Source organism: Tubulanus polymorphus, chromosome 1 (assembly GCF_964204645.1).
Source record: "Tubulanus polymorphus chromosome 1, tnTubPoly1.2, whole genome shotgun sequence".
In the NCBI taxonomy this organism is placed as follows: domain Eukaryota; kingdom Metazoa; phylum Nemertea; class Palaeonemertea; order Tubulaniformes; family Tubulanidae; genus Tubulanus; species Tubulanus polymorphus.
Window position 1 is genome coordinate 20286133 of NC_134025.1, and position 27757 is coordinate 20313889.

The following is a 27757-nucleotide window of genomic DNA, read 5'->3' on the forward strand; positions in this document are numbered from 1 at the left end:
CTGAATGAAAATTGCATGAATCATGATTTTGTACTATATAGTATTGTCTACATATTTGAATGGCATGACTCCTAAGGCTAGAAAAGTATACCTTTACGGTTTCTGATTTGTAAAATTGGGGGTCATCGCGTATGTGTTAATCGGTGAATACTTGTATCTGGTTTTCTTCTGTAGAGGAAGGCATGTTCAAAGTGGAATAAGTCGAAGTGTAGAAAGACAGCCGCGTCCATTTTCTACGTCTCCTGGTTATCTTTGCAACTTACGCCGAACATTTGATGGGGGTAAGTGAGCTTAATCTAAACGATAAGGATGAGAGAGATGACAGGTTTAAAATTGCTTCAATTAGGCTCGGAAACTTCTGTCTGCGGAATTAAATTTCCATTCATTTGCCCTACGTAGTCAGTTAGTTGCTCAGTCTATCCGCCTGTCAATTAACTGGAGATAACATGATGTTGGTGATCAAATGGGCTACTTAAGTCTCAGTCTGAAATTCTGGGAGAATTGATGATATCACGGTGAACTATGGGGTAGGGTCACTGCAGTGGCCAGGGTAGAATGATTGAACAGTAAATTGTTTTTATTAGCATTGGTTGCCAATGCTAGTAAAATGGATCGAAAGTCATAGTCGAAAAAAATGCACTCCTCATTTTCATAGTAACTTCAAATTGTAACTCCGTTCTCGAAAGACAGTAGACACAGCTGAAAATGACTCTAAATTATATTTCAATTATTCCCTACAAGATAGCGTCGTCAGATTTCTGATTTAATGGCCCAAATAGGTAATCTATCGCATCTTTAGCCCACTTGGGACTTTAGTAGTCCCAGCTGGCTATTGCGTTCACTTTTCGTCCGTCCGTTCGTCCGTAGAGGGAATCCAGTTATTTTGGGAAGTTTGGAAGACGCTTCAAGTTAATGTCGTGATACATTGAAGATAATGTCTTCAAGTTAATGTCTTGGGTTACACATGTATCTACCCTAGACACATCTTCAGCCCAAAAACTGGCCCTGTCAGAATCAAGATGGCCGACTGGCTGCCATTGTTGTTCGCCAAAATCAGCACTTTTTACACGTTTTTGAGGGAAATTTTGAAGATGCTTAGATAAATTACCTTGATCTTTCGTATATATCTGATACCCCCAAGGGCCCATCAGCATAACAAAAATTGGGTCAATCGGCCTCAAGATGGCCGTCCTATGACCTTTTTAGTGCCCAAAAATGTCAATTTTGGACCGAATTCTGAGTCCTGTAGCTTCCTACTGATTTGCCATTTCTCATTGCAATTGCTGATGGGTATTCTTTGGAAAGGGATGTTTTATACCTGAGACCAGTATTTTTGATCAGCCAATTATGACACAATTGGTGGCCATCTTGGTGTCATCAGTACTCATTTGTAGGTTGGTAAATGTTTTTCAACATTATATTGATACCTAAGCTTATTTTGTTACCACAATGAATTAGAAAGTTGTAGCTTATAACGTGTTCTATGATGGTGGTGAGTTTCAAGGTCATTGGTTTGTGTATATGGCCACCAGGGGGCATTGAATAATACAATATCTTAGTATTTCTATATTATAATTGTTCCAATGCATATTTTGTTACCACAATCAATTGCAATGTTGTAGCTCATAACAAGGAACGCCTTTACTAAAGTTAAAACCATTTCATGCTGATGTCACAAAACATTAAACGGTAAACGGTAGGCAACCACCATGATACGATTTCAACAATAAAGACAGATTATTTTATTCAATTTTACCAGAGTTGTTTATTGGAGGATATCATTGTTAAAGTACGCCGAGATGAACCATGTTGTATGATCAATCAGTTGACTGACAGTTTATGGTAAAATTCCATCGGTTTGGCTATGTTCTACGATAAGTTTTGACTTTAAGATACCCTGCCCGCCTCCTGCGCACTCATGAGGCGGTAGCAGCCCCTTACGCACTTGGCAGATGGATTCGCTTTGTAATGCCCGCCGGGAAAAATAACTTTTATCTTTTCCACGCGTTGAACACCACAACAGTGATTAAATTTACACGTTGTTTGTCGCAAATTGCAATATTGCGATGGTTATTTGCCGCTGCTGTAGTTTTTGGAATTGAATCGAGCGGCCTGGGTAGCTCAGTGAGATAAGGCGTGATGCTGTTGCATCCACTATCAGTGCTGAGCGACAAGTGGGTTCGAGTCCTGCTGACTGCTTACAGTGTGCGGGCAACACTTTAAAGGCCGTCGTGAGGTAAATGAACAATCCAATAGGGTTAAAAACCAAGGTCCGAACGATGTAAACAAACAAAAAGACAAACAAGCAATCATCAGCCTGCATCGCTCTCTTCTGTGCGACGTTTTGATGCATACGTTTACAAGTCCGGTTGATCTACCTATTATGCATCGGAGTATTTTGCATTCAGAAAAATCGTTCTGTTTTTGTTTTCTTTATTGAGCAATAGGGCATTACAGTTCATGTAAGGAAAACCACAGTAAGTCGAGATTAACCTTACAGTTGTACGTTGAATACGAATCTTGTGTAGGCGAAAGTGCCAAAATTGTTGTATTTAATGGGTTTTTGTATACAAATCTTGATTGATATAAATCTCTTGGCTGGGACACGATGGAAAACATCAGAATAAACTAGTTTCTTTTTAAACAAAATCGCATTAATGAGGTTCAACAATACAAATAGCGTAGGCTAAATCGTTCAGCAGAAAAATGAATTTGATTCAATTCTGAAGTCTGTGGTCCTCCCAATAAACATCGTCATAGAACAACTTCCGGCAGATGTAAAGCATTAATCACTTAATACCTTACCACAGTATAATCTACCAATGCTTCAAGGCCCATGGGCCTCTTGTTTTCACGCTTGGTTCTATGCATGGTTCCCACAGAACAGGTAAATTGGGAAAAACTTGGGAATTTTGAAATAATAATTCCCGGTTTGGAAATATTTGGGAATTTGAAAAATTTTCCTCAAATCAGGGAAATACTTGGGAAATTCATTACATTTCACATATTGCATTTGCCAAGGGCAACTTTCTTCAGCAATTTTCTTTGAAAATCATATTCATCGACCAGTCTCCACTTAAATGTTGTCTGTTGAATGACGATTTGTGTCCATTTCCATTTGGGAAAATTAAAAAATCACCCATGAAATACTTTGGAAAAGCTTGGGAATTTTGAATTCATATAACTGTGGGAACCATGTCTATGAATGGCACTATTTTCTTTTCTGTTGGCCTGCTTTAAGACCTCATTTACTTAATTTTCCCGGTACCTGTATATTATGAGAAAACTGAAATTGTTAACAGATTACGTAACAAGAAGATGTTTTCTCCATGAAGTTTTTTCTCCATTTTTCTAGCCTCCAGAAAACCAAGATCGAGGACCTCCTCGGGTAAGAAGGAGAACGATTTGTCTATTGTGTGTTTTATTTAGAATGAAGAATATATGCAAATGATAGCTGGTACTTAAAATAGCGTGTACATGTATAACAGTTTTGGACTTGGGTTACATGAATTCAGTAAAATGTACTTTCAGCTGGTTCACTGAGTGATGCAGGATCTGATACTTCAGCTGCCAGAAAAAGGTAAGCAATAAATTTCTGAATACGGTAAATGGCTTGCAAAAGATGTACATGTTCCTAATAACCTAGATTCATTTTCTATGTATTGGTTATTGTTTTGGAGTAATGAGGTAGCAGCACTGCTACTGTGACAAGCACACACCTGCCAGGATCGCTAGTCCTAGTTCTCAGTAACTGGGCTTCAACTTCTACATTTCGATTAGATTCATATCAAATTTTCAAGGGAAAATCTATCCTTTTGATAACTTGTTAGATGATATTTGGATGAATCGAGTTCAAATTTTGTTGAAAATTAACTAATTTTCACTATGCATTAATTGATCACCAATATTTGGCATTGTCCTGTATATCAAATCATTTTTCTTGATGTTCAACTCCGCCAGATAGTCCTGCCACTTATTCCAAAAATGTTTTTCTTACAACTGTCGATACCTCCATGGCTTTCCACTTTCGCACCTCTGAAGCTGGGAGTTAACATCTGGTAATGCTTAAATGCTTGGCCTATCATCAGGTGGGCCGGAGTAAAAGGCAGTGGATCATTTTTATTTGATGACACTTGTGTCAACAGTCTCGAGTTAATCTGACCAAATATATCTATCAAAACAGTTTCGAATTCACAAAAGTCAATCCTGGATTTGCCCCCAAGGCCCATCAGCATAAGAAAAATTGGGTCGATTGGACTCAAGTTGGCCAAAAATGTCAATTTTGGCCTGAATTCTGAGTCCTGTAGCGTCCTACTGGTTTGCCATTTTGCACTGAAATTTGTGATGGCTATTCTATGGAAAGGGGATCTTTAATACCTAAAACAGGTATTTTTGATCAGCCAATTATCAAGCAATTGGTGGCCATCTAAGTGTCATCAGTACTCATTTGTAGGTGGAAAAAAGTTGTGGCGACTCAGATCACCACAATCCATTTCATGTACACTCTTCCACCTGGCGCAGAATCTCCACAAATTCTCCACAATGACACAATAATCACACCAAATTTGCCACATTATAAAGATTGGTCACAATATCGAAATTTGCCACAATATCAATAATCACCACAATATCGATAATCGCCACAATATCAAAATTCACCAAAATATCGAAATTTGTCACAATATCGAAATTTGCCACAATATCTATAATCACCACAATATTGAAATTTGCCACAATTTCGATATTTGCCACAATATCGATAATCGCCACAACACAATTGATCAGTTAACGCCTTGCGTCTTCAAAAAAATTTTACCGGAAATATTTCTTTTTCTGGCAACCACCTGCCTCGACACGCGACGTTCAAGTTGATACAACTGTCACCGGGGGACCATATCTTCAGTATCCTCGAAGCCATTTTGATTACTTGGTACATCAGTACTTTTTACATGGTAGCCCTTTTGGATCCACATAATCCAGCATATTGTTGACCCAGGTCGTGCTTCTTGGAAATAGTCCTATGTTATGGACGGATTTGAATAATTTCGATGAAATCTTTTTTACGCTTCCCATTGCAACATATGAACCAGTTAGGCAGAAACCCGTTATCGCTGCTATGCAGCTTTATTTTGATTTTGTATTGTCTTGGAACGATAGGTTGCAGTTTTAAGTGCACATTGAAGATATTCTTTCAATCCAGTATCTCCAGAGTCAACTCTAAAGTCAATCAATGCTTGAAAATTGCCAGAGTTTTTGGCACCATTGGCTAGATATTTGGAATCATATCTGTGACTGCGGAGACTTATATTTTTTTGGCCACACAATAAGATTTTTTATTATTGAACAAAGAACTTCCTGATTTTTTAGCATTTGATTGATTGCTTTATCATTTGTTAATGATACAATTTCCTTTTGTTTCTTCTGGGCCTAAGCCACATCTGTCAGTGGAGTGGTACACAGTACTCCGAGATCCGATTGCAGTAGACTCAATTTTATGGCAAATAGACAAGTCCAGTATACTTTTCTAATCATTGCATCTGAAAGGAGCAAGACCGGTTCTGATAAGTTGTCACTGAACATTTGTAAGCAGTAATGTCACGGATGAGGGACTAATAAGCAATTAGTTGCCCTTCAGGTTTTGCCTGTACATAAATCGCCCTAAAGACGTTGAATGCAGTCATCCATTGCTCAATGGAGTTGATGTGGATTGATTGGGGGCCCTTTTTAACCTTCAAAACTGGGGTGCCTCTCACGACATCAAAGCTGTATTCCATGGAGCCGGTTGAATACACAGGGGTGTGCAGCAAGACCCCCCTCCCCCGCTCTACAAATCTGTTGCCCTGAATCACCTTCTTTATATCAGGACCTACTGAATCGACAAGGGGGGTTTGGGCGGCCACCCCCAAGAAAATTTCAAATTTTGGAGCTCTAAGGAGAGTTCTGGAAGCTCTCCAGACAACTAATTACATGTCATAAATGATCCATACTTCAAATAAAAACGATAGATTTATACTAAAATTTTTATTTCAAAACAAAAAATATAATCTTTTATTGATTGTCGACTACTTCCAATCCAACACAGTCTAAAACCGCCTCCAACATTGGTTCAGCCATTGATTTGCAGCTCTTCCAAATTGAATTCCACTATAGGTATTTTGGCATAACTAAGTCTGATTAGCTTATCAAGAATTCTGATTGAGAGGCGATTCCGGGGATTTGTTTTTATACGGTTTTGTACGCTGAAAGCGAGTTCTGCTTCAGCATTTCCCATCATCGTAACAAGACATATACTGAACAGCTTGAAGGTTTCTGAAAATACAAATGAAAGATTTTTCATGAGAAAATGCTTTGAGTCCAATGGTCTTAGTCTAATTTATACAATATATAGCTTCTTTCATACTTGCATATATCCTATAAATATAGGATATACACAACACAAGTATATGAACGAAGATTTATCCTGAAACATGAATGATTACCAGGATATATTAGCTTGTTGTCTTCATTTGGACCACCAAATAGTTTCTGAAACAGCTCAGCAGGCCTCAAATAATGATGAGTACCATCTATTGCTTCTACCAGTCGATTAAGATTAACTAGTCTTTTAAAAGGCAGGAACTCCTGTTGCAATAACTAAAAGATGCACCCATAGTCAGAACTTAATAAGCAGATACAAGAATTTCAACTATTTTGGCTTATTGTTGTTTATTTAAAGTTAATTGTTTGTTCTTGTTTATTAACATAATTTATATTTTGCAATTTAAGGACGTTTACTAACCTCAGCATTGAAGTTTAAATAGTGATTTACTAATGTGTCTACATCATTCACACCCCATTGTATCAGATTGTTGTTCACCAGTGGATAGGCTTTTCTATCGAAGATTTACGAAGAAAAATTACAAAAACTTAGTAATAGGCTGTTCTATGTATTCATATTTAACAGCTATAAAAAACTGCTTACCTTCATTGCGTCAATGATATCTACTTGCGGAAATCTGCGATTTAAGTTGTTAATCAGATCTGTTATCAGTTGGTTCCTTAAATTTTCAAACTGTCTTTGCTGTTGTTGCAGTCCGCAATTTCTTCCATTCATCACTATCACTGAATTCTTGTATGCCCCATTCAACTCATATTGTCTAAGGGATTCTGCTAAATGGGTCCAAGCAATATTTCTGAACCCCTCCAAAGTGTCTTTGGCATCGTTAAGCTACAAAAAGGAAAAAATACAATTTCATTTTGAAACAAAATTAGTAAAAAGTCACATAAATATTGAATTATGAATAACATTTGGGGCCTACTTACTGCTGATCTGACAGCATTGAAGCATACATCCCTAAACTGAAAAATCTTTGATAAGTGGTTGGTCACCAATACAACATCTGCCAATAGATGGAGTAACCCACAGTATTTATACGATGTTAGTTGTTCATACAATCCTTGAGCAACAGGATCACCGTCTGCAGCTTCTTGAGATAAGAATACAACCAGAGGTTCATAATTTCTTATGATGGTGACTAGACATCTTCCAAGCGATAACCATCTTATCTCATACAATTTCTTGAATTTCAATACATCGGTCTCTAGTAGTTCTGCTATCTCTTTGAAGCGCTGTAAACGAGTTGATGCCAGCTGAACAAATGTATATATGGTAGACACCATGCTTGATAAAACCTGAAAATATAAAATAGTTTTCTTGACTTATGGTACAATATGTAAATGAAGTAAAAACTCTAGTTGCTAATTTGATAATTATATACATGTAATCTATAATTGTAATTTTAATTAAGATAATTGTAATTTTTGGCAATCATACCTTCAAATCATTAATCTCCTTACATACTTGTGACACAGCAAGGGCTAATCTATAGCAAATACAGTGTACAGTTATGCAGAAGGGGTTTTCTTCTTTGAACCTAACTGCCAATCCGTTTTCAGAACCCGTGACCACAGATGCCCCATCGCTTCCCAGACTGTAGACCTTAGACACTGGTATTTCGTATAACTCCAAAACACTCTTCAGCTTTTCTAATATTGTTTTTGCGGTACTGTCATCTATTGCGACCATGCATAAATATAATAATAAATAATAAATTTATTTCCACAATAAAATTACAACATGTCATAAAGAGATATACAAATATGAAATGTTTTAATATAATGTGGAGGAGATTAGATGAAGCCAATGAAGGCTTATAAAATCTCTAATCCCCTAGCATACACCGATTCACTCAACTCATACACACATGCAGTCATACACCTTCACCCAACATGCACCCACACACGTAGTCACTCAGGCGGTCAATCACACTATCTTTCATTCACTCTTACAATCTGGTAATAGATGGCAGATACAGACAGATTAATTACAAATTCATTAGATACAATTTAAGTTTTCTTTTGAAAGTATCTATACACGACAGTTGTTTTAAACTTTTTGGCAAATTATTCCAGACAACAGGACCAGAAATTTTTACTGTGAATTGTGTTTTGTTAGTCCGAAATCTGGCAACACGAAAAGAATTCATATTTCTGGTTGAATACGAGTGTATATCAACATTCTTTTTGAAATACCGATTAAAGGAATTTGGCAATTTTGAATTATTGAATTTGAACATAAATAGACTTAATTGAAATTTTGTAATATGTCTAAATTTTAGGATATTCAATTTTTTGAAGATAGGGTCAGTGTGTTCTAGGAAATGAGACTTATTAACTATTCTTACTGCTCTTTTTTGTAGTAGAATTAGTGGATTTAGCTTGTTTGCATAATTACTTCCCCAGATTAAATTACAATATTGTAAATGAGGATAAACAAAACTATAATAAAGGGTAATAAGGATATTTGATGGGAAATGCTTTTTTAATCTGGTTAAAATTCCAATGGAGCGTGACACTTTACTGCAGACATATTTGATATGGACATCCCAATTTAATTTGTCATCTATAAAAAGACCAAGAAAATTCGTACTATGTACACGTTTGATTAATTCTCCATTTAACCAAATGGAAGAATTAAAGTGATCTACACGACCAAAAATCATAAAGTGGCATTTCGCAATATTTATTGAAAGTTTGTTTACTTGATACCAGATGCCAAGTTTCGCCAATTCAGAATTTACTATGGAAACCAATTCTTTGATATTAGAGTTACTATAAAAACAATTCGTGTCATCGGCAAAGAGGATAAAATGGAGTAATTTGGACGCATTTATGCAATCGTTAACGTATAATAAAAATAACAAAGGGCCTAGAATAGAACCCTGGGGTACACCAATTGATACATTTAATGGAGACGATAAGGTATTGTTGAAACTTAAAACTTGATTCCTGTCAGTCAGGTAGCTTTTAAACCAATCATGAGGAACACCTCGGATTCCGTAATAATCAAGCTTCATTAACAAAATGTCATGGTTAACGGTGTCGAATGCCTTAGACAGGTCCAAGAATAATCCAATAGTAATATTCTTATTTTCCAAGGCTTCAGAAAGATTATCAACAACCGTGGTTAATGCCAAATCTGTTGAATGTTTTGAACGAAAGCCAAACTGGTCGGGGGTTACAATATCCTGTTTGTTACAAAAGGAAACCAATCTGTTGTAAACTAGTTTTTCCAGAATTTTTGAGAAGCTAGGAAGCAAAGATATGGGTCGATAATTATTTAAAGAATTAGGGGCTCCGGATTTAAACAAAGGACAAACTTTCGCAATTTTGAGTTCATTGGGAACTATTCCAGTCTGAAGACTACGGTTAAAGATATGGGATAAAGGGAACTTAATGATGTCAATCACCTGTTTTATAACAAAAATACTCAAACCATCGACACCGGCACTCTTCTTTAAGGGGAAACCCGAGACCACATCACTTATTTCATGAGGTGAAGTCGGAAAGAGAAATAGACTTTCATTGACACGTTTATTCATATATTGATGAAAGGATTGCCCTGTATCAGGGATTTGAGTAGCAAGCCTTTCACCAATATTTGCAAAAAAATTGTTAAACTCGTTGGCGATGTTTATATTACCAGAAATAACACGTTGATCAGAAGTAAAAGAATTAGGCATTTTAGAATAAATGTTTCTACCTAAAACTGTGTTCAACAGTTTCCACTTTTCTTTCATATCATTTCCAGCAGCGAGCAATTTTTCAGAATAATAATTAGATTCGGCTTTGTTAATAAGCTTTGAAATGAGATTTTTGTACGAGTTGTATTTTGATTTTATTTTTTCTGAACGTGTTCTAATAAATTTCCTATAAAGGTTGTTTTTTGTTTTAATTGCTGCGATAATACCAGGAGTTATCCATGGTTTATGGAATGTGGGATTAATATGATTAACTGGTACCAGAGGGAAAACTTGATTGAAAACTAAAGAAACTTTTTCAATGAAAGTAGTGTAAGCAACTGAGGGATTATCAGATGAATACACTTCATTCCAGTTAATATTCATAAGTAATCTGTTGAAATTAGAAATATTGCGCTGCGAGAAAATTCTAGTTTTAAAAGGTTGTCTGTCAGACAGAGGCTGATCACCACTGCAGATAGTAAATATTGGGTAATGATCCGAAAGGTCGGTCATAAAAATCCCAGATTTGTGAACATGTCGCAAATCGTTACAAAAAATATTGTCAATTAAGGATGTCGAGTCACAAGTTACTCGAGTTGGCTTGTCAATCAAAGGTGAAAAAGAATGAGAAAATAAAGATTCGAGAAATATTTCAGTATCTTTGTGCGTATCATATTTCATGAGATCTATATTAAAGTCCCCCACCAGGTAGCAAAGTTTGTTCTCGCGAGTAATTTCTGCCGTTAAAACTTCAAATTCATCTTGAAAAGTTGGTAATTTTCCTCCTGGAGGTCTATATATTACTCCAATAATAATATTGGATTTTTTATCTAAAACAATTTCGATGAATAAAGATTCGAAAGTATGATTCCTAGTTGATAAGTCTGTCCGTACTTTGAAATTGAAATTTTCCTTTAGGAAGAGAGCTACGCCGCCACCAAGTTGACCATTGGCGCGGGATTTAAAAATACTCGTGTAACCGTTAATTCTATACAAATTGGAGTTAGAATTATTTGAATTAGTCCAAGTCTCGGTCAAACCAAATAGGTGGTGACCATATCGCAAATTTCAGTATCTATATATCTGAAAGATTTATTTTAAGATCATTGTATTAGCCATAAATATTTAGAAATAGTGACAAAAAGACAGGCCCATCAGCTGCAGCATTAAGGATTATTCTAGAGAATTTTGTTATATGTTGCTAAGAAATATTCAGTTTAGTACCCACCTTACAATGAAAACACAATGTTTTTCTAGCGACCTATCAGTAGATTCATCCATTCCTATACCAATAGCCGCAGACTTCGATAACTTCGTTCTCAATTTATCTTCGAGTAAGTCGCTGATGCAACATAGAATCTGTAAGGAAATAGGAAAAATATTGTAACATATCAATCAAGTGGATGTTCAAAATTTAAAAATTGTAATTTTGTTCTCGACAAAAGATCAAGGGATGGAAAGTTTACCTGATTAAATATATCTGGTGAGTCATGCTTGGCATTATTTGGTCCTCGGAATTTAATCAAATCTTCAATTTTCATGTGACGGCCCCATGCCTGGAGAGCACTAAATTTGGCATTTGCAAGTTCTTCAGTTACAACAAAGTAACTAGTTTTGAATGCAGCAATAGTAGCACTGATGACTTCTTTACTGTATTTTGGTTGAAGTGGTTCAGATGTTATGGTATGCTGCTGAGGATTTACAGCTGCACAGGCATTTCTATGGTCATCTGATGAAGCATGAACCGTCAATGACTTTCGTCTGCAAATGAAATAATTTTCATTTTCACTTAGTTATAGCCAGGATGAAATACCGGTAAGAAAAAACTAGTGTAATTTTTAGATAACAGGAATTATGTATTTTACCATGCCAGGAAGCCCTCACTGTTTTGAGGTTCAATTTATGTTTTATATGTTGACGGGTAAACAAAGAACTAGTAACAGGAATTTTTAAAAATGTAAACCTACCGGAAATTAGCTGTTCCTATGCTCCAGACTCCTGTTTTTTTGGCAGAAATACAGAATTTACACGATATTTTGTTTGTTTCCTCATCATACTGCAGCCATTTAAACTCATTCAGCCATTTAGAAGAGAACTTTTTAATACTACCAGTATTTGTAACTGATGTACTACTGGTGGTGTCTGGAACACTCGTGGTACTGGAAGATGCTGCATGTGCAGGTTGGTCGTCAGTCACAGTCATGATGTTGCTGGTAGTGGTGGTTGATACGACAGTGTTAGCATTTGATGTAGCTTGCTCATTTGGTTTAAAGAATTTAGATATCTCCAGCTATTTAGACCGTCTTTTGCCTGATGAAACAAAGAACAATTTTAAAAAACAGTGAATAATAACTCCTATAGCAGCATCTTTCATTTGAGATGGGTTCCAGCTTCTGGGCCCGGGCATGTTATTCTTCAAATTCAGACGGATTTGTGAATGTGTCAATACCGACAATATCATTGGTAAATTCCATGAAATACCCAGTCCCAGTAAAAAAAATATATATAAATTTATCAGGCCTAATTAGGCCTTACTTTACTTTACTTTAGCTTTAGCGTATACTGGTATTGAAAAACCAATGAGTATTCTTGACATTTGCTATATCCACGTGGAAATGTTATTGTTTACATGCAAGCATCCACCAATCGTATTTCCCATAATTCATGTGGGCGTGGCAATCACATTGCTACCCATGCTAAATAAAAGCCAGTACTGACGGACCTTTGTGCTAAATTCTACACTACTACGATATCACGCACACCTGGTATACAGATGTTTGAAACTATATTGTTTCAGAATTTGGAAATAGGTCACGTCAAACTTAACTTGATATTGCTGGGTGATAAGTAATTCATCAAAATGTTTACTCCGGCAAAGCGACGGCCGCCATGTTGGATAAATATTTGGCCCTTGCTGTGCTGGCAATTTAAAGGCAGTCTTCCTGGTATTCGGTCAATGTTAGACAGTTATAGTTAGCCAATAATATTTCACAATTATATGATTTATCATAAATGAATTATTAAAACGATTTTGTGGACAAGTACAGCTTTATTTTATGATAAAAACGTACCCGTAGTAGCAGACATCTCGGCTCAGTTCATATGCATTTGAAACTTTAAATGAAACTTTAAATGAATATGCATTCAGATGCTTTGAAATCCTAGACTCTGATAATAATTAACACGAAACTGCTTTTATTCTTGTTATATTAATGTAAAATGTTTATGTTTTGTAAATACTATTTGTAAATATCACTCTGTGCATCTCGACCCGAAAGGGTGTAAGCAGTACAATAAAGAGTTTATTGAATTGAATTGAATTGAATATGCAAATCACGCTCTCAGCTGATTATCAAAACGAGGCTCGCTGGCGCTGCAGCGAGGCGCTGTCACTCATTCACTGTGTAATAACTGTAAACATAACGCATGCAGAAAATCGGAACCAAATCAAAACAAAAGCGATCTTAGTTTAGAAACAATTTATTTCTTTTTAAACACTAAAACATGAAAATATATATTACACTGAGATTTTTGAAACCAGGAAAGAAATCTGGCCATCCAGAAGCATTGAAAATCAAAATTCTTGGCCGTCATTTTCGTGAGATGTTCACGAGTGGCCGTGCCACGTCTTTTCCCGTTATTTTCCAAAACAGCCGTCCAAAAAGACGGCTGAACGGCTCGCTAGCTAAGACCCTGATGAGGTGCTTGAGCGAACAAAGGGTTATTGTGTTGTCGATTAGAATGGCCTATTATTGTGTGTTCAACAGAAGATAACCTGTTGAATGATAAAAACAGTGAGGTAACGGAACAACTTGTACTCAGGTGTATTACGATTTATGAAAATGATGTCATGTGATCCGAAGTGAGATCGACCCCCTCTCGCTCAAGAAGATCCTGAACTTGCTAGAAGATCCTGAACTTTCTCCTCTAGCTTTTTAACTTTCCGTTTAAGGACATGTCTTACTCCTTGAATTTGAGTGACCTTGTCCCTAAGTTTTTCTTTCAAAAGATAGCTGTTCCTCGCTTGAGATGACTTGCAGATCTGCGCAGGGTTTTTCTTTTTTCAAACACGATGAAATGCTACTGATTGCACTTTGTACTATAGGCACACATAACAAATGTACTTTTCCTCGTGTTGTGAGTCAGTCACAATCGTCATGCCGGACACAATTTTCATCACTGATACGAGAACCTTCTTCGCAAGCTATTATCGTTCCTGATTTATCATGATATACATCAACCTCAGTTGGGAACTTGTTTCAACAGACTTCGGAAAAACCTCTGATTACACTGCACTTATTCGAATGCAGCAAAGGTAACGATGTTTTAACACCGGATTCACTATTCAAAATCCTTGGTTACGATTTAAACGGACCCAATTGTCGGGCATCACTTCCATCAATGGATGCTGATAAATTAATATAAGTCCAGATAAATTCAATTTCAGACAGAAGTGATACGATGCCTTCAAATCGCATGATTACTTCACCAAGAATCTTAGTGTCTGATGTACCACAGACACTAAGATGCGAACGACATTTTCTCGATACTTTTAGATCACTGCAGCTTTAAACCACCAGAAATCCAGTTTCACTAAACCGATTTTGAAAAATAAACTCTCTTTACAAACCTCATACATTCAGTTTTCTTATTGTTATATTCATTCGGAGGTTCCTTCATCATAGTCCGTGCTTGATGCGATATAAATACAGAAAAAGCAAAAATGACACCATTTTTTCACTTTGAAACTAGGCATTGTAACACTGTAGTTCGTTAGCAACAAGACAACTTGAGCGATGCGTGTCTCATCGCTAAACATCGCATCATTTTTGTATCTTGAATTTAATCGTACTAGAATCAGATTTATCGTCAAAATTATATAATGAACAAACGTAAGACATCATAAGGTTAGTGTACATAGTTTATTCATCAAAATCGGTTGTTTATTTGCTGAGATATCGCAGTTTGAACACGGACAAAAAAGCCGACCAAATTCTGGTCGGCAACTGTACAGCGAATTTGAATGCACGCATCTGGGTGGTTGGTTACACTAGGATCGTAGATCACTGGTGGAGACAACCACTGCCAGTGCTGGGTGAAATGATTACTTACAAATGGCAAACTCCTTGCACTCATTTTTCACGATATAGCTGTGCTGTTTTGCGAAATCTATGATGCATTTGCAAATCGAGCCAGTAAAGAGGTATATACCGTATGAACAACATGTTGAACACATCACTGGCTCGACCCATCTGCATACCTTTGTATTCATTGCCTTAGTGCATTTTAAATTTTTTTGTCCCCGCCATCAATCAAGTTTTTTGAGGCAGACTTGTAGATCTACAATAAAAAATGCGTAGGGCAACTTTGTAGTATTTGATTTTCCAGTAATGGCCAAATTGTAAGATTTGACCCTTTAATTGATTCAAATTCTGAAGTTTTTAGAACTGCTACATGTAGTTTCAAAATGAGGGCTACATCTTTCTACTTATCCATTTAACAACAAGTATGTGCTTGTAAAATAAAGCAAGTTGAACAACTCAATGGACTTTGTAGTACTGTACATGTAATAGTTCACTGAAAAGAATTAGAAAATAGAAATATCTAGAATGTCCTTTGTTTTTTTCCGCATGAATTTTTGAGAATTAATTGATGATTGACCTGCTATGATAGGGTCTAGGCATTTCAATTTTTGTAGGCTAAATATACCTTTTACTAGGGCTATAAACTGCTAAGAAACTATGTCAAATGCAGAAAACAGTCATATGTGTCAATCCTTCTTTCGGTGGAGATGTTTCGATGGAGTATTTTTCTCTAATTCTGCATTGTTCTGCACACATCGTAAGGTAACCCCAGTATTCATCCATATTTTATCTATTCAAAACAGGATATTTTATATACAGGAATTGTCAGGAACATACAAAATATGTCATTTATAATGCATACTAATACACACACGGAATTGGCCTAAAATTTTATTGATGCGTACAAGTCTTCAACTGATTTCCAGAATTCTTTCACCGAAGAGTAGATCTTGTGGGCACAGCCATTGTGGTGCCAAATTCGCATGCGTGAGTTGAATACGCCATCTAAAAACTACCTCAATGGATTGCATTTAGTATCAAAGTCGAATCCCACACACGTGTAACTGTGTGAATGACAGAGCTACTGATCGAACCAGTGGGTAATACACTGATATAGTCCGAGCTTCTTCCTATTGAGATGATTGCTCGTAGGTCATACATGGTCTCCATTTGCAATCTTCAGCCCGATGTCCTGTCCTGAAATATAATAGACCGGAAGAGTTATTCATCACCAGTTCAAATTGCTGATTGACATCCCTTTCAATGTTTCACATCGGTGAGATTGATGATCTGTAGCATCATAAAATAAACATTTTCTATATCTACTGGGATTACTGTTACCACTAACCGCAAGAGATCACCAGATGGATGAAATTGGTGTCTTTTGGTATGGCACCACCACCAACATAACTACTTTGAGCTTTTTACACTAGTATCAGTAGTTCTCACAGCCATTAGTGCTTCTTGGGGTTTGTTGAGTAATAAATCAAGTCGAGGGCAAAACGCCACTTCCACCAGCATTTTAATCATCATGTATATTTTCTCTGCAATGGTTTTGGGATTTTTAAGCCAGCCGTAGACTGAGCCTATTACTATACAAATGGAGCAAATTTAAATAACATGGTTTCTTGAGTAAAAGCTCTATGACTGTGCAACTGAGCATATATTCATACAAATCATTCATTAAAGCATTATCCATCGTCTCGATAAAGGGCCTCGTTAAAATTTATATGAGATTTTTGGCGAAAATCTGATCACAAAAATATCTGTTTTAAAAATGCCAATCAGAAAGCAAAGACTCCTCTATGATTGGCTTAGCCGCAGAGATCAGCAGTTGTTCACGTGAACCCGCGGTATCGTCTACCGTTTTACTTCCGGGTTTTATTTTAAGATCTAAAATTGTATTTCAATATTGATTTCTGTGAAATATTTAGTTGATTTGGTTTTTGGGAAAATATTTTTAATTGCACTACAGAAAATATCATTGACAATTGTGCAAAGTCCGGGAAAAATCTCTTCTCAAATCGGATGGACGACCTTGATATGCTAATTAACCATGTGCTCAAACTGCAAATTCAATCAAATTTTATTCTGCAAAAAAATATCAAATCCAATGCAATTTTACATTATTGAACAGGGTTAAACAGCAAATCTAAATCAATTTTGTTTTAATGAGCAAATTTCAGAAAATTCAATTCTATTCCGCATTCAAATCAGTAAGACCAAGGGAAAAGATTTATCTGAGGTATTTGTTCCTGCCAGCTCCAGTCGCCGTCTGTGCTACTTATGAAAACACGATTGAATTGTGTAAATTATTAGCCTGGAATTGACTAGTATGAGCTGGGAGTGTATTTGGACAAATTTAACCCACAGAATGCATCATTTGCCATTTTATGAAAAGCTGACGGGCTGGCCATAGTGTCCCTTGGGGTTCTTATTTACTTAACCAATGCTGTAAATATCCAATTGCAGGCAATGAGGTTTTCATCCTCTTCGGTCTTTTTCATGATGTGCGCCCATTCTAATGACAGTTTGGTACGAAGGGGCTCCAATTCTCTCATTCTAGCATTTGTTGCCGGCTTCACCTTAGCAATTTCTTGAATGGTAGCTGACAATTTCAGTTGCACATCACCATATTTGTTCTCTAGTATGTGAACAATATTACTGACTTTAAGGAAATAACGATTTTCCTGGCCTATCCATCAAGTACTGAGATAGTGAAATGTTATGGTCATTTTTATCCGGGTGACGGGTTATCAATACTACTAAAACTGACGACTTCTTTCTGTTTATCAATCCGTTATTTATCATATGTTCAAACGCTGTATACGGTTTTCATTTAGCTCAGCAGAGTGCCATTCATTGACACCGACGGAATACAACGGTCAACAGACAGGTTTCTACAATAAAAACAATTACAAACCAATAATATTCACTGACCAGTCTTAAGATAATGATTTAAACAAAATACGGTTGTTACAAAACAGACAAAACTTACAAACTCATTATAGAAATACTCGTTATCAGTTAGCTACGTAGCCAATTCTCTCAAAAAACCTCTGACACGTCAACAAAACTTCCTGACTACACTTCCGCCCCCTCCAGGTGGCAGCACGTTACCGCATCTATCATAAAGAACCTAACATGAAATGTGTTCCTTCTACTTCACTGTACCCAGCTTTTTCTAATTCTGACTCGAGAAGTTGTTTTGAATGGTCGAAGATATCACCTTGGTTTGAAAACTTCAGCATCTTTAACTCTTGTTTCTGATGAGTCATGACCTCTTGATCTTGATAATTTCAGCAAGCAATTATGGATAACCTATAAGAACACTATTTATGTTCATATTAAGATTTACTTACTCCAGTTATTTGCCTGCACTGTGAATATCCTTTTTAACGATACCTAATGTTTTGGTGGTAGTCCAAACGCCTTTGAACAAAGGAGCAGATACTTTCTCGCGGTGTTGCACAGGAGAAATGGTTGATACGCCAGTAGCTTAGTACAGTCATAATGCAGCCATTTAGTCGAATAGTCCGATGATTGCTCGGTTGATGTGGTGGATCGAGGTAGAGCTTTTACAACATATATTTTTTGCATGTGGCAACTTGACCTGGCATATAACGAGAGCAATTCTGTCATATGAGTTTGACAGCTTTCAATGTCCAATTCGTTTACGAATCATTGAAAACCTGTAAGAACACTGCATTCATGTTCATATTGAGATTTACTGACTCGAGTTACGTGCAATATTCTTGTTACCGACACCTAATGTTCTGATGGTAGTCCAAATGCTTTTGAACAAAGACCTGGGATGCAGATAACGTACTTGGAGTGAGAGTTTCCTATAACTAGTACCTCAGAGTCTATTGGTACCTTATCATATTGGTTAAAGGAGGTGCTTTCATCTGATTGGATAAAGTAGTGACCATTGATTTTTTTTACAGGTTCGATTAGATGTCCATTAATGTTCACAGTAAATTCATTGCAATAAACTGGATGAAACACTCTTCTGTTGAAAAGAGCAGTGTTTGTGGTCTTCAGAAAAAATAACTCACTGTAATGTTCATCTACATGATTTTCAGCTCGATTCATCAAACGCAGATACAAGACGGTTCCAATGTTCTTCTACGTCAGCTTCGGCCACATCAAGTAATTTGTGGGCAGTATCTAGTTCACTGCATTCTATCATTAGCTGATCCTTAGTATCATCATCATCATCATCAGATTTTTTTGGGGAGGTGCCATAGTTTGACTTTGCGCCCAGCCAATCCTAAGTTCATCCTCAGAGGATGGGCATTAAATTTTTTTCTTTCCTTACAAAATTGTCAGAGTTAAGATAGTTGCCTTGCTAGTCGCAATATTTTGGTTTTTACTAGAAATTCAGATATACTTTCTACCTGTAGGCTGTAATCATGTAATGAATTTGACAGCTCTGGTGCTTTTTAATCAACTCGTTGAGAGTAGCATATTTCAGGGATGAGAATTCCCCACAGATCCGCGGTTTCCTGCAGATTTTGGTATTGAAAAATATCAATTTTCCAAATAGTCCAAAAATGATATAAAAGTATACGGGGGTGGGGGTTGATCTCACTCAATTGGTCCAGCGTGATCGGTAATCAGGTGAACCGTAGAAGCGTTCATTGCCTGTTTTACTTATCAATGCATATTCATTGCAACACTGATTTTGTATCTACTACGATGAATGTGTATGTATTTTATCGGTCGGTTGCAGGCACGCGCGGGCGGCAACAGTAGTAATTTATATAGGCCAACTTACTGTTGCCGCGTGTGTGTGGCGAAATCCTTCAGATATACACTACTGGGTGTTGATTTTTAGTGAGCATTCATCGGTGCATTTTTTCTGCAATAATTCAGGGCTCGACCCGTAATGCATGAGATGCTGAATGTCATGGAATGAGGATGTGCCACATTGGAACTTGCCATTACCTTCCAAAATATAATAGTCGTTCATGGGTTCAAGATCACTCGGAAAACGCTTTTACTTTCTAACATTTTCTTGGGGGAGGACCCCCAAACCCCCCGAAAAGTTTGGCCAAAAGGTTTGGGGTCAAGATACTCTCTTATGGTGCCAGAAGAAAGCGTTGACATGCCAGTAGCTTAGTAGAGTCATAATGCAGCCATTTATATAACGGCCCCTTTTGTCAACTTTCGCCGCCAGAAATTACAAAACGAGACTTTTGTAGGATATACGTTAATATGTTGTTCTTTATTAAACTGTTCACATAACGATTAACTGAAATATAAGAAAATTAGACTACTAAGTACTACAGCAACGTATTGTACAGATGTAGACACAGATACCGCCCGGCAATCAAATTAGAAAATGAACAGCAGTAAGGTGCTGCCACCACAGCAAGCGCAAAATGCCAACGTTTCAAAATCAATCTTAACTAATAAAGAGCAAGCTACACAACTATAAATCTATAGCTCTAACAAATGTTTACACATAACCTAAATAAATGAAGGAAAAAACACATACCGTGGTTTCCTAAGGAAGACCTAATTCAATACTCAATTCACTAGGGAATTTCACCCACGTATCCACTAAAACTACATACCGGTACTACTTCCGCCCGATCTAAATCGTACTAAATACTGACAAAATACGTTTAAAACAATACCCGGCGGTGGCAAACTGTGTTAATACACCGCCCCCTTTATTGGGCAACAAATTACCTAACGCATTAATGCAACATTCAAATACTAACACGCAATCACTACATACTAGTAATACTTTTCGCGAATACTTAAGGTAACTTCAACTTTGATTAACTATAGAATTCAAACCTCAATAATAAACAGGTAATGAACTCAGGCAAGAATAAACTATTATGAACTCGAATATAGAGCTTGGTTTAATTATGATTGTCATACAAGAAAAACAAACCATGCAAAAAAATCATGCAAACTAACCACTTCTGAATGCAATACAACTACTACCTAAATGCACAAAACCCATGTCATGTTATACTATAAACAGAACAGGCCTCTTGGCTCACTAAAAACTAAATAAAAAACTAAATCTCACTTCCTCACTCAAGAAAAGTCAAACTTAATCATAAAATGAGATACTACTACGCAAATCAAGCTAATACCTAATTCCACGACTTAAGAATTAATCTTTGATTCTAGAACAACACACAACTTATCATAGGGACGCTCGAATTCGCCATTCTTTGTTTTTACCTTGGCTGAGCGCACAACACCTTTATCATCTGATTTAACACTAGTAATTCTACCAAGTAACCATGAACCGCGCACATTAGTATCTACAATAAGTACAACATCTCCTACTGACAAATTACGTTTTTGATCATACCATTTACTGCCTATGGCTATAGTAGGAAGATATTCGACAACCCAGCGCTTCAAAAATATTCCAGAAAGGTATTGAACCTGTTGCCATTGACGACGTGCATAGTTATCTGATTTGTCAAATACACCAATTGGTAAACTACCCCCAGGGTTTAACAACAACAAATCGTTCGGAGAAATTGGCCGCAGATCATTAGGATCGTCAGAGACAAATGAAATTGGGCGAGAGTTAATAATACTCTCTACTTCGCAGAATAGAGTACTCAACAGCTCGTCGTCCAATTTCTTGCCACCTTGTTCAAGTAAAAGGTTATACAATATCTTCCTGACTGATCTTATTAAGCGTTCCCAGACGCCACCAAAGTGGGAGGCACCCGGCGGGTTGAACTCCCACTCGATGCCACAGCGAGTAGAATACGCAGTGATTTTCTCCTTATTCCACGAATTCAAAGCTGACTTCAATTCATTGACGGCCCCTACAAGATTCGACCCATTGTCCGATTTCATTTTCTTGACTTGCCCACGTCTAGCAATGAACCGTCGTAACGCTAATATGCAGGAATCGGCTTCCATAGAGCACGCCAATTCCAGATGTACGGCTCTGGTAGCGAAACATGTAATAATAACACCATATCGTTTAAAATCGCTCCGCCCCCTCTTGACGATGAAGGGACCAAAGAAATCTATACCGCTTCGCGTAAACACTGGTTCCTCCAGAATGAGACGGTCGATGGGCAACACTGACAGTTTCTGCGAACATCTTGTACCATGGTACTTCCTACATTTTACGCACTTGCTTACCATAGCCTTCACCTTACTTGTTAGCCCAACAATCCAGTACTTACGGCGCACGTACATACGTAGCAATTTTAAGTTGTGATGAGCTAGAACGCGATGAGCGTCACGTACGATTAGGTCACTTACGTGTGCATTTTTCGGCATGACTATGGGGTGCTTCAAATCGTACGGAATGTCAGCGTGATCTAAACGACCTCCGACCCTTATGACACCTCCATCGAGAAACGGACTTAGTTTGTAGAGCACACTTTTCTTACGAACATTACCGTTCTTTTCTAACGATTTGATCTCATTCGCGAAATACTTCCGTTGGACATATTTACATATTTCAAGCTCTGCGTCCTTTATCAGATCTACGGTTAACTGCAACGACGTAGTCTTATGTCTCAAACACCGCAACACCGCAACACTACGTTTCATCTCCCACCAGTCTGAAAACCTGTCTAGAAGCTGAGGCACACACCGAACCTTTTATTTCTAACGAATCATTCTTTACTCCGGACAGATCTACGGTAGGCCAATGTCCTTCGCTGCCTTTTAAGAATTCCGGACCAACAAACCAACGATTGTTACCATCGGGTGTCTCTTCTAACGACAATCCGCGTGAAGCATCATCGGCAGGATTATCTTCTGTAGACACATAATGCCATTGCGATTTTGACGTCGAGTCACGAATAACTGATACTCGATTCGCGACAAAGGTTTGATACCTTGCTTCATCGTTGGACAAGTATTTCAGTACACTCGTACTGTCTGTCCAAAAATGAACTTGATCTATCTTACACTTTAGCTCTCTAGCGACCATATTGTGCAGATTGACAGCCATCGTGGCTGCGGTTAGCTCGAGCCTAGGTATACTAACATACTTCAGTGGCGCTACACGACTACGAGCAAGCAACAGCCTGCAATAACCTTCATGGTTCATGTTGACATATCGCACATAGCTTGAAACTCCGTATCCATTCTCAGAGGCGTCAGAGAAATAATGCAATTCAGTGCTCGCGATCTCACCAAAATCTTCTGGAGTAATGCAACGCGGAGTGGAGACGTTATCTAAACGATTGAGAGTTCCGAGCCATTTATTCCATTCAATTAATTCTACTTCCGACAAATCGTCATCCCAGCCTCTTTTATTCCTACATAACCTCTGCAGTAGTTGTTTCGCTGGTAAAAGGTAGGGTGACACCAATCCTAACGGATCGTTTACCGAGCTTACCACCGATAGTATCCCTCGTCGGGTGGCTGGCTTGTCCGGAATATTGATTTTATAGCCAAACGCATCATTCTTAACGTCTCATAGCAGACTCAGCGTACGTTCCGAGTGTGGCGAATTCGGAGATGACTGACCTTCGATCGCAGGGCATTCCGAAACGCAGGGTGCCCTCTTTTCTGGATCAATACCATTGTTCAGGAATTCGCTATTAGTCAACTTCTTTGTCAAATTGAATCCGCCGTACCGACATAACAACGGTAAGTTTTTTACGACGGACATTCCTTCAGTTTCATTTTCGACGGATTTCAATAAATCGTCAACGTAAAAATTTCTATAAACAGCTTCACTGATCATGGGGTCGAACTTCGAACCGAAGTCTGCCACAGTTCTCTGCAGAACCCAGTTAGCGACGCTAGGAGACGAGGTGGCTCCGAAGATGTGTACAGTCATCCTGTACGCCTGAGGATCTTGAGATAGATCGCCATCTGGCCACCACAGAAACCTTGTCGCATCTCGATCGTGTTCAGGAATTCTAACCTGGTAGAACATGGACTCGATATCCGCCATCAGCGCGACATGTTTCTCTCTAAACCTTAATAGTACACCGAGCAAGGTATTCGTCAGGTCTGGCCCCTGTAATAGTTGTTAATGATGTTCCACCATAAGACGCTGTGCAATCGAACACTACTCGCAATTTGCCAGGTTTACGTGGATGGTACACGCCATGATGCGGTATGTACGACGTACGACCAACTCTTCCAGTGTCGTACACTGGAATTTTCTCAGCAAAACCACGCTCAAACACTCTGTCCATGAAACTGCAGTAATCAGCCTTAAACTTATTATCTTTCAACATGCGGCGCTTCAAGCCGTTGGCACATTGCCAAGCCTGCTGAAAGTTGTCAAGCATTAATACGTTATCATGCTTCCATGGTAGACTGATTTCATAATGATCTCCATCTGGTAACCTCACTAGCTTTGCGGAACTTTCTACTATGCTGAGAAACGACTTGTCATTTACGGACATTTCACTTTTCCCGTTCAGTGATCGCTCAGGAAATTCCATCGATATAAACTTGGAGAACTGTTTTTCTAAATTCTTCCTTTCTTGGATAGCTTCCAACCAGGTACAGAACAAATTACCTTCGTTGACAGCACGCGGTTCATCGTATGAAAAGTTCCACGCAATCCAGCCTAAGAGCGATCGGGTAACGAACGGTGCGTCTGCCCTCTTACTGTTTCGATAGGTGTATAGGCAGCACGGACACGATTACCTATGATAATTTCTACGCTGCTTACTAATTTGGCTAGCTGAATATGTTTCAGGTGAGGCCACATTCGCATATCTTCATTTCGAACAATATGTGACTCATCGACCGATAGCTCGGTCATAGTATACACTGTGGACAGATCGATCGGTTCGCCGCCATCAATATTCAAAACTTCCAGATTATCGAGTTTGTATGACGAAACTTTACGCAAGCCATGGACTGTTTTGACCTTCAACCACACGCGTTTTCCGTGACAACCTAATCTTTGCCTAAACCGGTCAGTTATTATTGTCAATGAACTGCACTGATCCATTAACGCATACGTAACTATAGGAATACTGTCTTTTCTGGAAACCATAACTGGGACGATCGCCATTTTGTCGCCGTTGCCTACTTCAGATGTACTGGCCGTTATTGCACTGATCTCCTTTACCAAAGAATTGCCATCTGTCTTTACTCGTGATGGGTCGTGTAGGAGGGTAGGATGGTACCCTTTGCAGTAACCACAGATAGCCTTTTTTCTACAAAGCCGACGATGATGGCCAAACCGCAAACACCCGAAGCAGACACCTTTCATTTGTACAGCTTTCACCCGATCGTTGAGCGACATTTGCATGAGCTGCGGGCATGACTCAAGATTATGACTATTCTTGGAGCAGTAACGACAAATTGGAGTCGGAACAGTTACTGCACAACTACGTGCCTAAATCTTCACTAGTTTCTAACAGTAATGCATCAAACGAATGTAGTATGTCAGATTAAGAACTTTGTTTTACATACCTATTTACTTTGGAGTATGTGCTACGCTGTCTGTATTAGAACTCAATGTCATCATTTCCAATATTGCACTCACTTTATTTATATGCTAACTTACCAACATCACCACTGGTGATGTCAGCCGGTATGGTGATGGCATTCTCTGTTACTCAGCGTGTTCATGCATCATGTACCATGCGTTTTTCCATAGTTAACGCTCTACACACTTCCAATTATGTGCAATTTTTTTGAATGGTAGCTATGATGGGTAGGTGGATAAAACCTATTGAAAATTAGCTTTCTCGATCATCCAATATGGCCGCCACAGACATTTTGAATTTCTTGTTAGCAATATGCATGCATTAGATAATATGGAATTTCTTTTAAACTTGGATGGTCTAATGGGGTAGGTACATGGATTAAACCTATTGGAAAAATTGCTTACCAATACGGCCGCCACGGTGGACATCTTGAATTTCTTTTTAGCTATCTACATGCATTAAATAAGTTGCGATTTCATTTAAACTAGGAAGGTGCAAATTGGGTAGTCCATAGATTACACCAATGGACATATGGTCACCAAGGCAGACATTTTGAATTTCTTGTTAGCGCTGTTCATGCATTAAATAACATGCAATTTCTTTTAAACTTGGATGGTCTAATCGGTAGGTCCATGGATAAAACCTCTTGAAAATCGGCTTTCTCGCCTACCAATATGGCCTGGATGCTGAAGCTTTATAAAAAGAAGCAGTTCTAGTTAATGAATCTCAAACTTAAAACTACTTTGTTGTTATTGTTCTACAGGTTCACTCAGAATAAGTTTGTTTTAACACTTCTTTTAACGAATATTTCTGTCATTTTCATCTCCAGCTGCTAGGAAATACCTTCGAAATGAGGTCCCAATTTTGTTGCAAAGATACCCCCCCTAAAATAAACATCATGCTATGGCCCTGTGTACATAAGCTGTGGATGATGGCCGATTGATATTTATCTTTTATGTGAATGACAATTCCATTTCAGAAATCGGAAGAAAGTTTTAAAGGGACGTACATCTACATCGTCTTACTGGTCAAGTCCTGATGTGGTCAGTATAACATCATACATTCATAGACATTTTGTCTGAACATTTAGATGAACACTGTGCTTATTCCTCTATCTCATTTTCAGCCGTTCAAGAAGCCTCCAAGCTCCAAGCGTGTCAAACAATATCCTTTTACTTAATAATCTCAGAATCAGCATTTGAAGACTTTTTGAACTTTGACACCCTTTTAAACCAATTTACCCGATGTTTCTTATATATGTAGGGCCCATCATCATGACTAATGTTGGGTTGATTGGACACAAGATGGTCGTCGCGTGACCTTTTTGTGCCCAAAAAGGGCATTTTTGGCCTGAATTCCAAGATCTGTCACTTACTACTGGTTTGCCATTTTGCATTGAAATTTGCAATGGGTATACTTTTGGATGGGATCATTGACATACCACAAGGGTTTTTTCAATCAGTCAATTTTTTTCGCAATTTGGTCATCTAGGTCTTATCACCCCTCACGCGTTAATGCAATAAAGGTTTTTTATAGTCTCGATATTTGATAATTGTCAGCAATGTCATAAGGTACATTTCCATACTTGGAATTGGGGTTATCCAGTTTTCGTGATTTGGCTGATAACTTACAGACCGGTTTAATTGCTTAGAACAAGGACAATTGCTAGGTCAATGAATTAATCTCTTGGGACCATGGTTTTTTCTACGAATCAGACATTATACGTAATTCGTATTTTCTATGAATCATATATAATTCGTAGAATTAACGATTTGTCAAATAATTTGTATAAAACCTGCTAAGAATTGTTTCCACAGGCATCGGAACAAACGCCGCACGCCACAGCCATTCATTGTTTAGACTTAATGGTGGGAAAATATGTCACGTGGCCACGGCACGCTCAGTAGCAATGACTGACAAGTAATTGATGAACTTGCCAATCACTGCCAGCAGGGGAAACAGTGGGATGCGAATTACGCGTCGCATTTTCAATTGATTTTAAGAAAAGGCACCGTGGATACGGCGACGATTTATGAATTACGAAGTATGAATTATCTGATGGAAATTAAAGGGAATAACGGAGGAAAAAAATCTGGACCCTTCATATTTAAACAAATTATGTAGTTATACGAATCAACCGATGACGAATTAAGCGAGGTTGACTGTCATATGTGCCCTATAGTCTGGTCAATAT

The 27757-nt window shown here is 37.9% G+C and overlaps 2 protein-coding genes across 7 annotated transcripts in view; one reads left to right on the top strand and one right to left on the bottom strand.

Moving 5' to 3' along the window:
* LOC141914783 (centrosomal protein CCDC61-like) overlaps positions 1–27757 on the top strand; it is a 43034-nt gene that overhangs the window by 13915 nt on the left and 1362 nt on the right. For 3 of the 6 annotated variants that reach the window (XM_074806078.1, XM_074806079.1, XM_074806077.1), the window contains exons 11-16: positions 175–281; positions 2442–2477; positions 3356–3388; positions 3532–3580; positions 26543–26606; positions 26690–26727. In XM_074806078.1, the coding sequence (XP_074662179.1) occupies positions 175–281; positions 2442–2477; positions 3356–3388; positions 3532–3580; positions 26543–26606; positions 26690–26727 (327 nt within the window). Of the gene's footprint in view, positions 1–174; positions 282–2441; positions 2478–3355; positions 3389–3531; positions 3581–14166; positions 14320–26542; positions 26607–26689; positions 26728–27757 lie in introns of those variants that run through there. The other 3 variants (XM_074806080.1, XM_074806081.1, XM_074806082.1) reach the window with 3 other exon arrangements.
* Positions 6130–11752, bottom strand: LOC141915234 (zinc finger protein 862-like). The gene is made up of 8 exons (XM_074806699.1): positions 11528–11752; positions 11290–11420; positions 7814–8052; positions 7303–7671; positions 6962–7207; positions 6779–6872; positions 6480–6633; positions 6130–6309 (listed from the first exon to the last, which is right to left on the bottom strand). The coding sequence occupies exons 4-6, from the start codon at positions 7657–7659 to the stop codon at positions 6822–6824; spliced, it is 654 nt and encodes a 217-aa protein (XP_074662800.1). The 5' UTR covers positions 7660–7671; positions 7814–8052; positions 11290–11420; positions 11528–11752; the 3' UTR covers positions 6130–6309; positions 6480–6633; positions 6779–6821.

Bases quoted from the DNA above. Each gene is read 5' to 3' on its own strand.
- LOC141915234 (XM_074806699.1), bottom strand. From the start codon at position 7,659: ATGGTGTCTACCATATATACATTTGTTCAGCTGGCATCAACTCGTTTA. The intron at 7,208-7,302 runs GTAAGTAGGCCC...TCCTTTTTGTAG, and splicing joins TCAATGCTGTCAGATCAGCA to CTTAACGATGCCAAAGACAC. The intron at 6,873-6,961 runs GTAAGCAGTTTT...AATCTTCGATAG, and splicing joins ATATCATTGACGCAATGAAG to AAAAGCCTATCCACTGGTGA.